Source organism: Dipteris shenzhenensis, chromosome 29 (assembly GCF_047967505.1).
Source record: "Dipteris shenzhenensis isolate YYH24624 ecotype China chromosome 29, Dip_SZ_1.0, whole genome shotgun sequence".
Lineage (NCBI taxonomy): Eukaryota > Viridiplantae > Streptophyta > Polypodiopsida > Gleicheniales > Dipteridaceae > Dipteris > Dipteris shenzhenensis.
Genome location: NC_141624.1, coordinates 28,662,437 through 28,679,590, shown reverse-complemented (window position 1 = coordinate 28,679,590; position 17,154 = coordinate 28,662,437). Strand labels below are relative to the sequence as shown.

Genomic DNA, 17,154 nt, shown 5'->3' with positions numbered 1-17,154 from the left:
CATTCTCACTGACAATCCAAATATCACAAAATCATGTGATGCTCGCACAAAACACATTAAGATGCACACTATCGTTATGTAACACAAATTATATGCAAGAGAGATAAGCTTGATCTAATGTCATACACACTATAGTCCTACACATGACAGTCACAAAGCTCTTCAGGGCATTATATCCAGAGAAAATTTAAATTTAACTCTTTCTACAATGCCTGATGATTGATCTACTATCATACACACATTGCCACTGTAGGCAAGATTTGTGTGATGTTAAGTAGTGTAGTGTGAACACCCCTTAGGACACCTTTTATCTCCAATCAGGAGGTTGCTTCCCTTAGGGTGTGGTTTTATGGTATTTCCGTCCAATTTCAGGTATTCATCCACAGCATAAGCAAAAACAAACAAAAAACACTTTCAAAGGTTCTTCGCCTCCATGACTTAGCCCTTAGTACTACCGTCCGTTTATAACAATAGGGAAAATATTATTACACTAACATCCATGAACCGTGCATTCCACTACAGCAGATAGAACAATAGAAATGGTATCCCCCACCCCTCAACACACACAAACCTTTTAAGGCCAACGTCACCCTCATTTCTGCACTTCTTTCTGGATCATATCATGAACAATTGACAGCGCTTAACTACACTTCTCTCAACCCTATAAAGCTATGTAATGCCCTTTCTTGATTTACAAATCTGGTGCCAGTGTAAATCTGGTGCCAGCAACTTTGGGCCACTTTACACGCATATGATGAGTATTATTCTGAGGGAATAAATCAGGAATAGTTTTCTCTGCTACTAGTGAGCTGATTTCACTTAGTTGTGGCACGCAGATTACCTCTTAACTTTCACAACTCTTTTGCTTGCATTGTTGCCCATTTTTTTGGTTCCTGTCTTCCCATTAAGTGGTCCCTTCGCAAGACGTACAACGGGCGATTTATTTGTTCCTGACTTTACATTGACCTGTCCCTTAGCAAGACGTACAACAGAAGATTTCGTTGGGTTGGTCATTACTCGCTTTGATCCTTTTGCGGCTGATGATCTATTTCCGGTAGCAGTCTTGATGGTTTTTCCTTTCTCCTTCTGCTTCATTTTAAAAGCTCGGGTCTTGGAAGCTTCAACATTTTCTTTTGTCAAAGAGATTCCTTCTAAACTTTCCCCTTTTCGCATTGCTTCTTCAATCAGTTCAGCAAGAACTAAACTCCGCCTTGTAACCAGGCTTGTAATTTTACCTGAGACCAAGATAAAATGGATTATGAGTACAAGCAATAAAACACGTTCAATATCATACATCCTAAAGCGCATTAGCCAAACAAAACACCAACGAGTGAATGCATGTTCAGTTAACTTCTCGATCAGGATACAAGACCAAATCTAACCTTTAGCACCCATCCGCGCAGTTCGTCCAGTACGATGGAGATAGTCGATCTGCAGACAGAAGAAACATAAGCCAACAAATATCCAAAGCCCAATAAAAACCATAAAGCTAATGAGGCAAAACAAGACATCATTTTGAAGGAAATTGCATGGACATATCACTAACTCTGTTGCAGAGAAAAGAGTAGAAGTTGAGAAAATAGAGCATCCTAGGTTGTTGGAATAGGGTTGGTCATCTCCCCACCTGTGAGCCCCTATATGAGGAGTGCATGGCAGGGGTGGACCATAGATTGATAGGAGTAGGCATGGGGCTGCCACGTGGGCTGGCCAGATCAGGGCCACCATGGTGGGAAGAAGTGGTAGAGGAGTGCCACAGGGCTGTCCATGGATGGAGAGGACAAGAATGTGCAGAGAGATGATCATCAAGAGAAGGAGCATTTCACTTTCAGATGCCCGGTGTACTATGAGTGCTATCACTACCTCTTTTGGGAGATTGCAAATGGTAGGAAGCCAATGCCTCAACCCACCCTGACTACTACAGCCACAACTACCGCAGCAATAGTGACGACACCAGCGGACCCATGTTAATGAGAGCATGGCAGATCTGTGATGCGGAGGCCCTGGCTATCATTGTGGGCACCACGGCAAATGTGGTACTTCCTCACATACAAATGGCAAACTCTTCTTTCGAGGCCTGGACAACATTGAGGGACATGTATGAGCTCAATAACGACACGAGAATCTTGGACCTCGAGACGAAGCTGTATTACATGAGCATGGATGAAGGGGCATCAGTACAAGAACACATCACCAAGATGAAGGTGCTGCAAGATTAATTGGCGGCAGTTGGTCAAAGGACGAGCTCGACCAACAATAGTTTTGTTACTACGATGATTGCAGGGCAAGACACCAATGACTTTCAAAGAGCTGGTTCCATTGCTGCTGCTGCAACAAGAAGCTCGGGAAAAGAAGTACGATGGAATGGATGATAAAGCCCTAGTAGCTCAGGACAAGATCAAGCCTAGCAAGGCCAAGAAAAATAAAGACAAATTGAATGAAGGTGCGGACCCTTCAGATAAAGAGAACAAGAAGAAGAGAAAGAAAGAAAAGAAAGGCTTCTATTGTGATAAGCAAAGACATTTTGTGAAGGACTGCACAAAGGAAAAGGCTAATCAGAAGAAGAGGGGGGCCATCTCAGACTCAAAGGAGTCAACTCAATTGGTGGTCAAAGAAGAACTTTTCTTGGTGGCATCTTCCACTACAATTGAGATTAGGTATACGGACCCCGATGTTACTGTCAAGATGTGTGACATTGGGAGATGGTTGGAAGAGGAGTCAAAATATTTTTTGAAGCGATGCACAGTGATGAGTGCCTGGAGCCATCTGGATGCTTGACTGGTGTTGCTAACACAGAGGAGGATTCTTCTACACGGATCAAACGGAGGTTATGACTTAGAGGGGGACAACACAGAACCACACATGGAGCCTTACGGTTCAGGTAATCTGGATTTATGCCTCAGATATAATGTCTTGTGTATGCTGTTTGGTTGCAGGATGTTGGTGCCTGGAGTGCTTGAGTTCGAAGGCGGGTTTGCGACTGAAGGTGGTGGTACCATCAGGTGCTAACTTGGATGGACCTATGTACCAGACTAGTGTGCTTATGCGGAACAGGACCTGGCGGAGCAAAAGCCATTGGATGAAAAGCCAGAGGACTACATCGACACCAAATTGTTGCAGAGGGCTATGACACGAGAGCTACTGAAGCATCTTCATCGATGGATTGGGATCGGTCCAATGTGGGTCGGTGAACCCCAAATGAGAAGTGCATTGGGGGGGTGGACCATAGGACAATAGCGGCTGCCAAATGGACAGCACAAGGGCTGCAGGGGCAGCACAACAGAGAGGATACCTAGGAAGGAAGTCCTTTGGAGGCAGACGGGTGTACAGATTTGCCACGCAGGATCCTGCAAGTGTACGACGAAGTGACGAAGGACAAGGCAGATTTGGGAGCCTGGATCAGCACCATTGGATCACGGGACCCTGCAGCATGTGTACGGGCTGACAGCGCCTGTGTACGCACTGGTACTAAAGACCTGAGGGCATAGTATGGAGCATGGGCAGGTGTCTCTAGGGCTGGAAGGAGGCTGAACAGAAGCAGAACCAGCACGAGATTCTGGGCAGCAAAGTAGACCCCACGGGAGGTCGGGATTTAGGGCAGCAGAGCTTGGCCAGTGGCTGGATGCAACGTGGCCAGGCAGGTCCACAAGGGCCGTAAAAAGGGCTGCCCGGCCCAAACAAACCCAGGAGTCAGCCCTTCTATCGGCTATTCTGAGGGGGGCTCATCCCCTATATAAGGGGGCATTTGGGCCTCCATAAGGCATCACTTGGAGCAGCCATTCAGGGAGCAGAAGGGAGCAGCAGAGAACCTTCCTTGGGCCGATATTCAGGATGAGGTGGAGGCACAGAGAAGCTGCAGACTTAGCTTAGAAGGTGCTCCCCACCTAGGCTGACTACCCGGGCAGCAAGGTGGAAAGATCACTGGACAAGGAGTCTACATAAGCTCAGAGGAGTATGCAGGCTCAAGGACCTAGGAGTGCCAGGCAGAGTAGGAGGACTTTGGTAAGATTGGAGGACCACAGTTTGGTGGGACTCTATCTCTTTTGTATTTGTCCAGTTTTGGACGGACGGAAAGATATCATTGTTGCTTCTATATTTTTTTTGGATGCACGGTCTATTTACTGGCTCTATGGTTGTACAAGTTAAAAAGTTTGATTCCGTAGTGGTTTTCCGCTGCAGGATACTCTGTGGTGGGATTTCCATTACTAACAAGCTGAGGTGAGTAAACCGCCCCTCCAAGGCTGAGGAATGGCAGTCTACCTCCATCTGTGTGCTTATCCCCCTCACATGGGAGAGGGCTCGCGCCGGGTGCACTTGTCTCAATGGGGAGAGGCGGCACCATGCTCCCAAAAATCTGCCCAGTCCACTGTCCTACTGCACCCAGCCAATGTGTGTCTGTTGTCCCAGTATGAAGCCCTCCTATATTGCCAATATGAGCGGAGAAGATGGCCTTGTATAAAAGAAGATATTAATATAAACTGAAGTAGAGGAGATGTGACTGTCAACAAGAACATCTCCAGCAGAACTTTCAAGACAAAACAAGGCATGAACCAATGGAGAAGATGCCGTTATGAAAAAAACATATCGATGTAACTCAAAAGTTTCGAGTAGACGAGATGTGACAGACTCAACACAAACATCTATGTCTTGAAGCGAGCTCTCATGTGTAAATTATTGTACAAGCTCCCATCAACTCCAGGTGGAATCCGGAAGATGAACCAAGTGAGATAACAGAGTTTGAAAAATATGCCACATTAACAGTAAGTATCATTCACTTCTCAAATGCTTGACATATCAACACTGTCCATAAAGGCCGTTGAAAGCTTCCCATTTCTGAATTCGCTATCGACCTTTGTGGCAAATCTTGCATCTCATGGTTTGTAGGACTTGGCATAAGGCTACTACCAGTGACTGTTAGATACTTACGAATTGGGGCTGTTGCAGCCTTCCTGACATGCCATTTGAAACCATCTACTTGAATCTCGTAAGCAAAAATTTCTGCAAACACTATCTCTCTCCCTCTCTCTCTTTCTCTCTCTACAAATACACTAGGGCCCAGGACAACAGTCGGGCTGGACCCCCCCCAAGGATTTTATTACTTGAGAGAAGAAGGAATACATAGTTCAGCCTGGAAGCTGCTCATATATAAATTCAAAATGTAAAAATGAATCATTACATGAGCTCTTAGGCTCCCTTTCTTGGCAACAAGCCACTTGTCAAATTCTACATTACTTTCCTAATTAAGCCACTTGTCAAATTCTACATTACTTTCCTAATTACATGCCACTAAGGGCAACTCTGGAGTCTTCGAAGCACTTGGTCACGCGAACCGCCTCCTAGACTCTTGTTAGGCTCCATTGCACTTAGGAAAATCACTCTTCCTAGTACCTGCAACAATTAATTAAAGCGCACCACCATGGTACCCATTAATTGTTAGCGCTTTGCATGCAAATAACACATTGTGGACTAATTCTAGTCACGGTGGGCGTCCCCACTGAACACATGTGCACACATAACAAATATAACAAATATATTTATTCTCTGGTTGACCGAAATCAACGCTCTTGATCATAATTAAGGGGCTTTGACCAAGGGTCGAGGCGCCTTAATTATAGTCAAGTCTCTCCAACCGAAGTTGGCACATCTTGGTTAACCGTAGTTAACCCTCTTGTCGCATGCCAAGTCTCGTTGACCGAAGTCAACACTCTCTGACCGTAGCCAACTATGTGGTTCTCTGGTTAACCGCAGTTAACCCTCTTGATAATAAACCAAGTCTCCCCGACCGAAGTCAGGTTTACTTGACCAAAGTAAAGTATCTTTGATCGTAGTCAATTCTTTGACCATTAAAAGAACTCTTTGACCATAATTAATACATATGGAAAACTCTTTAATTATGATCAAATAAATGGTCAACTGTACTTTGACTTAGGATATTTACATTGTGGTGACATCCCCTCGACTTCTATTCAGTTGACCTCAACTGAAAAGCTTCCTTGTAAACATCCAAAAGCTGTGGATGATCAGACAACATGTCTTCATCCATCCACTTGGCATCTAATGCCGTATAATTCTTGAATTTTACAAGACAGCTGTAAAACTCCTTGCCCTAAGGGCCTTTGCGTACAGTATGGTACACAATCTGCTTTGGCTGAAGGACCTCCTTGTTACACAAAAACTTGTTTACTCCTAACTTGTTACGTCGAATCACAGGTGCAGGCACATTCAATCACCTCCCAGCCGATCTCGGTGGTCGTGGTAAGCTCCCTCTTCTCTCTTGAATCTTGCGTTCAAGCTCTTGCTTACTAAATCTCCACCAAGCCCCAAATTCCCCTAGATGGATCTAGTATGCCACATGTCTTCATTTTAGGGTCCCTCCTTAATGCATCATTTACCCCTCTCTTGGGATATCATTAAAACCATTTGCCCCTTGGCACATTTCATGCATTTAGGTCCCTTAGCCTTAGATCCACCTAGTCTAGTGCCATGTCACCCTCACCAAGGACCTTGACCTTGATTCCTTTTTTATCATTTACATGAAGCCCAAACAAATATAATACAAACATTGATCCTTTAAAGGAAAATGTCGACTGACCCTTCCGAGGTCATGTTATCTCGACTTAAACGTAACATTCCTTCCCTCTTCAAGCATCAGCGTCCTCGATGATAAAGTCTAGAAATACTCTCCGTAACTGGTATACGGATTCCCAAGTAGCTTCTGATAGAGGTAAACCATGCCATGCAACCAACACCGTGGGTATCTTCCTATTGCGTACTTGCATTGTTCCTCGATCCGGGATTCCTATTGGTTTGCGTCTTGCATTATCCTCTATCTCCTGAAACAAAAAGAACACCTTCGATTAGTGAGTCGCCTGTATGCAAAATTTTCTTTAAACGAGAAACATGAAACACTGGGTGCACCTTACAACCCTGTGGCAATTCTAATTTATAGGCTACCTTGCCTATTCTTTTTAGAATTAACCATGGCCCACAATATTGAGGTGATAACTTAGCACACTCTCCTGCAGTCAAAGACTTAAGAGTGCGAAGGAACTCTGAGAAAAACTTTTTCTCCTTCCTTAAATTCTCTAGCGGATCGGTTTTCATCCGCATACACCTTAGCTCTATCCATAGCTTGGCGGATGTTAGTTCTCGCAAGTGCTAGCATCTCCCACATCTGAACCACAAAGTTCGCGGCACTAGGCACTTTCTGAGGTATTCCAACTATAGTTGGATTCGCTGGTCTATAACGATAGTTCAGCTCAAATGGACTGAACCCTGTAGAGGAATGTTTTCTATCATTGTAGGCAAATTCTAACAATGGCAACCACTTGTCTCATGTATGTTGCCTCAATGACACATATGCTCTAAGCATATCCTCTAAAATTTGCTCGATTCTTTCTGTCTGACCATCCGTTTCTAGATGATCCCCACTACTCATTCCCAACTCAGTCCTTAGTGTCTCAAATACCGTAGTCCAAAAATGACCGGTAAATTTGACATCTCTGTCTGACACTATGGATTTGGGTAATCCATGCAAACGAAATATATGTCTAATAAACAAATCCGCCACTTGCGGGGCACTTACAGACTCTCTAGTTGGAATGAAGTGAGCCATCTTGGTAAGACGATCAACCACCACAAGGATAGAATCATATCCACCTTGTGTCGTAGGCAGACCTACAATAAAGTCCATAGAAATGCTCTCTCACCTACCCAGTGGTATCTCCAAGGGCTGTAAAAGTCCGGGTGGCTTCACCCGCTCTGCCTTACTTACCTGACACGAAAAACAACGTGTCACATATTCATGAATATGCTTTTTCATCTTTGGCCAAAAGAAATCTCATCTCACAAGATCATGTCTTCTCGACTCCTAGATGTCCCGCACATGGGCTATCATGGCATTGTTGAATGACTCTCTGCCTGAGATCATTCTGATTAGGTACTACTACCTTGCCATTTCTTTTCAGCATACGATCCCTTATGGCATATCTTGCATAAGTTTGGCCTTTTCTGGATGCCAGGTCATCCTTTTCCCCGGGTTTGAACACATGAGCCTTAGGCCAAAGGCTCATGTGTTCAAAGGCTCCTAGATGTCCCACACATGGGCTATCATGGCATTGTTGAATGACTCTCTGCCTGAGATCATTCTCATTAGGTACTACTACCTTGCCATTTCTTTTCAGCATACGATCCCTTATGGCATATCTTGCATAAGTTTGGCCTTTTCTGGATGCCAGGTCATCCTTTTCCCCGGGTTTGAACACATGAGCCTTAGGCCAAAGGCTCATGTGTTCAAAGGCTCCTAGATGTCCCACACATGGGCTATCATGGCATTGTTGAATGACTCTCTGCCTGAGATCATTCTCATTAGGTACTACTACCTTGCCATTTCTTTTCAGCATACGATCCCTTATGGCATATCTTGCATAAGTTTGGCCTTTTCTGGATGCCAGGTCATCCTTTTCCCCGGGTTTGAACACATGAGCCTTAGGCCAAAGGCTTTGGACGAACTCGTCCACCTTTTGAGTTTCTCTAATCTCGGTCATCAGAGCACTCTCTAATACCGTGAAACTCATATTATGCATAATGCGTGACAACGCATCAGCAACTTTATTATCCTTCCCTCTTCGGTACGGAATCGTCAAGTTAAACTCCTACATGAGTTCTGCCCACCTAGCTTGGAGGCCTCTCAAGTCATGTTGTTTACAAAAATGTTTCAGAGTATCGTGATCAACATCAACATAAAACTCTGACCCATACAAATGAGAGGGAAAGAATGAGGGAGAAGAAGAACGGGGAGAGAGTGAGAGAGAGAGGAGACACAAAAGATGTGGGTGTGAAGTGTTGAGCCACACCACAAACTCATAGGTTTTATTAGGATTAGGTTTTTCACCCTATGACTGTCTTAAGACAGTCATAGGTGTCATATCTTTAATAAAAGGGTGGCAAGGTGCCTTTACCCCAACAACCTCCCACCTAAAGGCCAATGTGCCTAAAGGGGAGAAAAGAATAAAAATTACAGCAATATACAGTTACTGTATACAAGACCATAAAATAAGAATGGTCTCATCCTAATCCCATGATGTGGCGGCAATGTGCAAACCGCTCTGTAGGCAAGCTCTTAGTGAGCAAATCTGCAGGATTATCATCAGTATGCACCTTCACAAGCTCAAGTCGCTTGTCTTCCAGTACCTCCCTGATGAAATGATATTTCACTTCTATGTGCTTGGTCTTCTGATGAAAGACCGGATTCTTTGCCAACATGATAGCACTCTGACTATCACAATGCAAAACTGGCATATCTCCTGTAATGCCCAAATCTCCCACCAGCCGAGTAAGCCATATTGCTTCCTTGCAAGCCTCAGTGGCTGCAACATATTCAGCTTCAGTAGTTGACAGTGCAACGCATTTCTGCAACCGAGACACCCATGATATAGCACCTCCTGCAAATGTGAAAATATAACCGGTAGTAGACTTCCGCTTATCTGCATTCCCTGCATAGTCTGAATCTGTAAAACCATGCACCAATGCATCCTGCCTACCATAGCATATGCACAAGTCTTTGGTACCCTTGAGATACCTCAAGACACCTTTCACTGCTTCCCAGTGCCGCTTGCCTGGATTTGCCATATACCTGCTGAGGACTCCCACCGCAAAAGCAATATCCGGACGAGTGGCAACCATGGCATACATCAAAGAACCAATTGCAGATGCATACGGAACCTTGGCCATTTCAGCCTTATCATCATCGGATCTGGGGCTGTCCTTACTGCTGAGTTTTAAATGTGGAGGCAACGGGGTACTAATAGACTTTCCCCCCTCCATTTTAAACCTCTGCACTACTTTGTCAATGTACTCCTTCTGTGACAGAAACAAAAGTCCCTTGGACCTGTCACGAGTAATCCGCATGCCAAGAATATGGTTTGCATCACCCAAGTCTTTCATGTCAAAAGACTTATGCAATTGCTTCTTCAAAACACTAATCTGCTGCTGAGATTTACTGCCAATTAGCATGTCATCCACATATAGAATGAGTAGCATCAAACTACCATCCTTTGCCCGTTTGGTGTACAAGCAATGATCGGTCTCACACCTATGATACCCTTGGGACTGCATGAAGGCATCAAACTTCTTGTACCATTCTCTTGGCGCCTGCTTGAGTCCATACAAGCTCCTCTTGAGCTTACACACAAGCTGCTCTTTCCCTTTAACAGCATATCCCTCTGGCTGACTCATATAGATCTCATCATGGAGATCTCCGTGAAGAAAAGCAGTCCTCACATCCATCTGACATAAATCCATGTCCTCATGAGCAACAAGAGCTAACACTGCTCTCAAAGTAGTCATCTTGACTACAGGGGAAAAGATCTCATCAAAGTCAATGCCCTTCTCTTGCTTAAATCCCTTGGCAACCAATCTGGCCTTATACCTCGGTAAAACATTTGAATCCACTTTGACTTTGTAAACCCACTTGCATGGCAAAATCTTTCTGCCTGCAAGTAGCTGCACCAAGTCCCATGTATCATTTTGAAGTAGGGAGTCCATTTCAGATTGCATGGCTTTCTCCCACTTCCTTTTCTATGTTCTTCCCATAGCTTCCTTGAAGCTGGAAGGCTCACCACAATCTGTCAGCATGATAAAATCAGCCACATTATTGGCTCCTGGAACAAACCTGTCAGAAGGCCGTTGTACACGGGTACTCCTCCTAACAAAATGTTCCGGATTAGGCTGCTGTCTAGCCTGTTCGTCATGCATGACGGGTGGCTGTACCACCATATTTGGCTGTTCTACAGCCCCATTTGCTGGCATATCCAGTGGTGCATCATTGGCAAAATTATCTGGCTGATTTTCAGCCTGTATACCCTCTTGAACAGGGTTATCTGCAGCAGCCTGCTGCTGCAGATAAATGGGCATTCTTTGCTGTCCGACATCATCATAAACAACCCTCCTGTATTCCACAGGTTGCACGGGTTCTTTGTGTACACTATCCTCTTTAAAGATGACATCATTGCTGCGTATAATCTTCCATTTAACGGGATCCCATAACCTGTACCCCATTTCACCTTCGTCACCATAACCCATAAAGATGCATCTGGAAGACTTTGGCTCCAGTTTGGTGCGCAGTTCTTTGCGTATATGAGCAAAGCACTCGCAGCCAAACACACGTAAGTGCTTATATGAAGGTGGCTTGCCAGACCACACCTCCTCTGGCACTTTCAACTCCAAAGCCTTGTTCGGCGACCTGTTAATTATGTGAACTGCTGTTTGCACGGCTTCTGCCCAAAAGCCATGGGGCAATGCAGCATAAGACAACATACATCGAACCTTCTCTTGAATAGTTCGATTCATCCGCTCACTCACACCATTTTGAGATGCATTATGAGGGGCTGTGAGTTCCTGTTTAATGCCCTTAGCTTTGCAAAACTGTACAAAAGCATGTGACACATACTCACCCCCATTATCGGATCTGAGGCATTTCAGCCTGCGACCTGTCCGATTCTCAACCTGAGCGACAAACTTCTTGAAAGCATCTAAGGCATCGCTTTTATGCTTCAAGAAATAGACCCACACTCTGCGTGTGGCATCATCAATAAAAGTAATGAAATACTTTGCACCCCCTAGTGATAGCAGTGGCATCTCACACAAATCAGTGTGCACTAGATCAAGTGGTGCTCTATTTTGGGGAGTTCTCCTCTTATGAGGAGTCATAGACTGCTTGCCAAATATGCAATGATCACAAGTAGGCAAATCTGAAAATGAAAGAGACAGCAGATAACCCAAACGTGACAGTTCTTGCATTCCTTTAACGGACATGTGTCCCAACCGGCTATGCCACAATGAAACCTTTGGCAGCTCGGTTATGGCAACAACATGATTACCTACACTGGAAACATAAAGAGGGTACAAGGTATCACTCTTATAACCCTCAGCCACTACACCCTGGCCATCAGTAATCACCCATTTGGAATCCCCAAATGTGGTGTGGTAACCACTGTCATCCAACAAGCCAGTGCTAATCAGATTTTTCTTGATTTGCGGCACATGACGAACACCATCAAGCATAAATGTGCGTCCATCAGGGATACTATCTGTATACTGCCAATCCCTGCAATCTGACATGCATAGTTGTTCCCAAGGTGAACAACTCCATGAGTACCTGTGTAGGAAGTAAACCACTCCCTATGAGGAGTAACATGAAAAGAAGCACCTGAATCCAAGAGCCAGGTGTGCATGTCATGGCCATCAATAACCAATGTATGTGCAATTACAGCAGAAGAGCATAAAACATCATGCCTGTCACTTTCACTGTCTTCTGCTGCAACATTCACAATCCAAGTCATCTACCTTGGCCTTGCCTTTGCCTTTGCTTCCACTGCCTGCATCCTTTGCCTCAGCCTTCTTGGCTTTCTGATCCCGTATAAACTTGAAGCACTTAGACTTCACATGTCCCTTCTTGCCACAGTAAAAGCATTCAATATCCTTTTTGTTACGGGACTGACTGCGGGATTTGGACTTGCTAGCAGATCTCCCCTTTTGCTAAGTCCTGCCTCTTTCCTGTACCTGCAAAGCATTTGAAGACTTGCTGCCCGCATTATTCTTTCTGCTCATCTCCTCCATAAGGAGAGAGCTCTCTACATCAGCATACATAAGAGTGACATTTGAATTAGACAAGGTGGTCTTGAAAGTGTCCCAACTCTCAGGGAGGGTACACAACAAGAAAGTAGCCTTGAACTCCTCATCAAGGTTCAACCCCTGTGCAATCAGCTGTGTAAAGATGGCATTGAACTCACTCAAGTGTGAGGTCATAGCTGTACCTTCCTTCATGCGAAGATCAACCAGCTTCTTCAACCAATAAACCTTACTGGCTGAACTCTTTTGGGCATACAACTCTGCTAGCCTCTGCCATAGGCCATAAGAGGTCTTTTCAGCCTGAACATTGAACACAAGAGAATCACTGAGAGTAAGCATGATAGCAGCCCTCGCGGACAAATCTAGCTCCTCCCACTCATCATCTGACATCCCAGATGGCTTGACACCCTTCACCCTTATGGGCTTAGAAAGCTTCTTTAGCAGAAGTACATTCAAACACTGTTCTGCCCATAATGCATAATTGTGTGCCCCTTCCAATTTCTTTATGTTCAGAATTCATGATTCACTTCCCCCTGATGCCATATCAGATAAGGAAAGTACCTGACTCCCTGTAAGTCAAAAAATGACTGAATAAAATTCTGATTTCTCAGAAAAACCTGCTCTATCAAGAGCCAGGAGCACTCACAATAGTGCTGTTTTTACTATCAAAAAATCTGCAGCAAAACAGAAAATTTTCCCTCCAGTTACTGTACCTTCTGACACACTGTACCGTGCTCAAATAGGCATAAAACAGTAACTTCAGAATGCTGCAGCTGTTCCACAAGTGCTTTATCAGTGCATCATCAGATGACGAAGCACAAAACACTGCTCTCCTGGACACTTCTCCCACCTCAGATGAGGTATTGCACTGATTTTATATGCATAAACCACTTATCATACACTGTTTTGTTCACTGAAAAGAGGCTCCAGACACTTCAGCCTGTCACAAACCTGCAACAGAGAATGGGACAAATCCCAAGCAATCACCCTTCTGCCAAGGGGATAAAAGGCATCTGAAGGTCTCAAACAGTAACTCAAGTGCTCACAAGCAAAATCTGGGCAAAAGCCCCTTGATTTGACACCTGTACCCAGTGAAAAAACACCTCAACACTGAGGTAGCATACAAAATACAGCGCTCTCCTGGTACTTTCACCTGACAATGTGATGCATACATGGCCCTGTGTACACAGTAACAACACAGATCCCAACGTACAAACACTGAAGAGGAAATCTTTTGAGCACTGTCAACAATGGACAGTTAGGGACCGAGTAAACTCGATGCGCCCTGGCCAAGCGTGGCTCAACTGAGATTTTCAAAGTGTCGTACACAGAATGTGACCTGCAAGAAATGTCACTGAATACACTGTGGAAACAAGACCAATGTGGGCACCCTGGCTCCGCACTGCCTCAAGGCATACACTGCATAAACTTCCAGGCAAAAGCCCTTTGAAAATGTCACCCAAAAGCTGAGATTTGCACTCAGCAAAAGCATAAAAGCCCTCTGCAAAATCAAGGTATTGACCTTCCCGAAACAAGATAACTGTGCAACCACCACACACTGTGGTACTAGTCACCTCAAGCACGAGGGACACGAGGGTACTTGTTGTACCTTCTACAAACAATTGTGAGAACTGAACAAGCGGGAATGTAGAGCAGAGTGCTCTCTCTTTTTTCTTCTTCCCCAAAAAAAAAAACTGCTGTACCTGCTGTACTTGCTGTACCTGCTGTACCTGTGCAGGGTACAAATCCCAAAAAAGAAATTCGAAATGCACCTTCCCTGACGCAGCGACCTCCCTGACGCAGTTCTCCCTGACGCAGTCCGTACGGCGGCGTCCGTACAGTACGGCCGCCTGTACGGTGTCCGTACGGCGGTACGGACGTCCGTACCCGACCGTACAGAGGCTGTACGGTGCACGAAGTTGTTGCGCACACGCAGCTAGCAGCAGCTAGCTGTTGCTGCGGCTAAGGCTGCCCCGCGCTGCCACGCGTGCGCCTGCGCGCCGCCTCTCTGCCCGCGCTGCCTGCGCGTGCGCCTGCGCGCCGCCTCTCTGCCCACGCTGCCCACGCTGCCTGTGCAATGCCCAGCTCCACCCGCGCGCTGCCTGCGCGCTGCTGAGGGCACAAGGCCCAAGGGGATAGGGAGAGGTAGAGCGGAGTGGAGAGGGAGAGGGAGAGGTGAAGGCTCTGATACCAGTTGAGAGGGAAAGAATGAGGGAGAAGAAGAACGGGGAGAGAGAGAGAGAGAGGAGACACAAAAGATGTGGGTGTGAAGTGTTGAGCCACACCACAAACTCATAGGTTTTATTAGGATTAGGTTTTTCACCCTATGACTGTCTTAAGACAGTCATAGGTGTCATATCTTTAATAAAAGGGTGGCAAAGTGCCTTTACCCCAACAACAAATAATATCTCCATGTTTTCAGAGCATGAAAAACAGCATACAACTCTAATTCATGAGTTGGCCAATTTTGTTGAGAGGGAGAAAGCTTCTTGCTTTCAAAGGCTACTGGCCTTCCCTCTTACCGCAATGCCACTTGCATCGGTTTCAAGAAAGAACGGTTTCTGGGGATCAACTATTTTTAACACCGGTCCTGAGACCACAGCTTGTTTTATGGTGTTAAAACTTTCATGTTGATTCTGTCCCCATATAAAAGGTACTTTATCTGGATCAGATCAGTCAATGGCGATACTATTTCGGAATATCCTTTGATATGCCTTCGATAAAATTGGACAAATCATCGCAAAGCGGTCAAACTCTGAGGGATTGGCCAAGTCAGTATCACAGCCACTTTCTTTGGATCCATTTCTACCCCCTCATGAGTAATTATGAATCCTAAATATTCAAGTCTTACCATACACAGTATAGTTTTCTTTTTATTTACATAAAGACTCGCTTTCCTCAAAGTACTAAACACTATTCTTAAGTGTTCGTGATGCTCAGTAATACTCTTACTGAATACCAAAATATCGTCAATAAAGTGTACTACAAACTTTCCGATATACGGACGTAGTAAATCGTTCATAAGCATGACGAATGTAGCTGGAGCATTGGTAAGTCCAAAGGGCATTACCAAAAACTCGTAATGGCGGTTTTATGCACATCCTCGACTCTAATACGGATCTGATGGTAGCCACATTTAAGATCTATAAGATCTATCTTACTAAAAATTACGGCTCCATGTAATGCATCTAGCAAATCATCGATCCGAGCCATCGGATACCTGTGCTTAATAGTGATATTATTCAATGCTCTATAATCTATACAGAGACAAAAAGTATCATCTTTCTTCTTCTTTAATATCACTAGCAAAGCAAAAGGTGAGAAACTTGGTTGAATCTGCCCCAACTTGAGCTATTCTTCCAATTGTCTTCGTACCTCCGCCTCTTCAGTAAAACTCAACCTATAGGGAGGTCTATTTACAGGTTCTGCCCCCGGGATTAGTTCAATCATATGCTGAGCATTCCGCTCTGGAGGTAACCCATAAGATAGCTCATCCCTAAAACAATCAGAAAACTCCTCTGCTATTTGATCAGCCAGCTTGGCCATCTCTCCATTTTGGACAATATCAGTGCTAGCCGAAGAATCATCAACCGGCTCTACCGATGCTGTACAAAGAAACAAAAACTCTTCTTGAGCTTTTCGAATTTTCATTACGGAAACCAACGGTCCTTAAGGTATATTCTTTTCATCTCGTAAGACATACAGCACATCATTCATCTTGAATTTATAAATGTGTCTTTTTCAATCTATGGCTAGATTCTTCCTAGAATGCCAAGCCTTACCCAGGGCTATGTCTGCATGAGCAAGCTTAGTCATTTCAAAATCAAGCTCCTCAGTATAGTCCTGAATTTGAAGCTCCAACTGGCTAACCCTTTGATCCCATACTTCAGTTGAACTTCCATCTATCATTTTAACTGTATATACATAGTCAGATGGGCTAGTCTTTAGTTTCAGCCTCTTTACAAGCTTAGAGTTAATTACTTTGTGCATTGACGCTGAGTCAAACAACACAATGACATCATGATTAGCTACTTGCCCTTTCATCTTAATTAACTCCGTATCATTAAACGCTGTATATCCCGTTGCTGTGGGCTTTGACAGGATATTATCAGGTGCACTAGTTACTAACTTAGCAACAGACACACATAACAAAAAAGGTACTGACCTGAAGGGCCCTGAAGGGGAAATGAGAGCAAGAGGAAGAGAGTGAGAGAGAGAGACACTCAAAATGCGGGTGTGAAATGATGAGCCACACCACAAACTCAGTTGTGTTTTATTAGGATTAGGTTTACCCTATGACTGTCTTAAGACAGTCATAGGTGTCCTATCTTTTAATGAAGGGTTGGCAATGTGCCTTTACCCCAACAACCTCCCACCTAAAGGCCAATGTGCCTAAAGGGGAGAAAAGAATAAAAATTACAGCAATATACAGTTACTGTATACAAGACCATAAAGTAAGAATGGTCTCATCCTAATCCCATGATGTGGCGGCAATGTGCAAACCGCTCTGTAGGCAAGCTCTTAGTG

At 44.6% G+C, this 17,154-nt stretch overlaps 1 protein-coding gene across 1 annotated transcript in view; it reads right to left on the bottom strand.

Annotated features, from left to right (window-relative positions):
- Window positions 1–208: 208 nt before the first annotated feature.
- The window catches only part of RH39, a 99,946-nt gene continuing 83,000 nt past the window's right edge, over window positions 209–17,154 (bottom strand). Inside the window, exons 8-9 of the mRNA XM_087400888.1 lie at window positions 1,383–1,431; window positions 209–1,235 (exon numbers count right to left, since the gene is read on the bottom strand). Coding sequence (XP_087257014.1) covers window positions 838–1,235; window positions 1,383–1,431 — 447 coding nt within the window. The 3' untranslated portion in view covers window positions 209–837. The remainder of the gene's footprint in view (window positions 1,236–1,382; window positions 1,432–17,154) is intronic.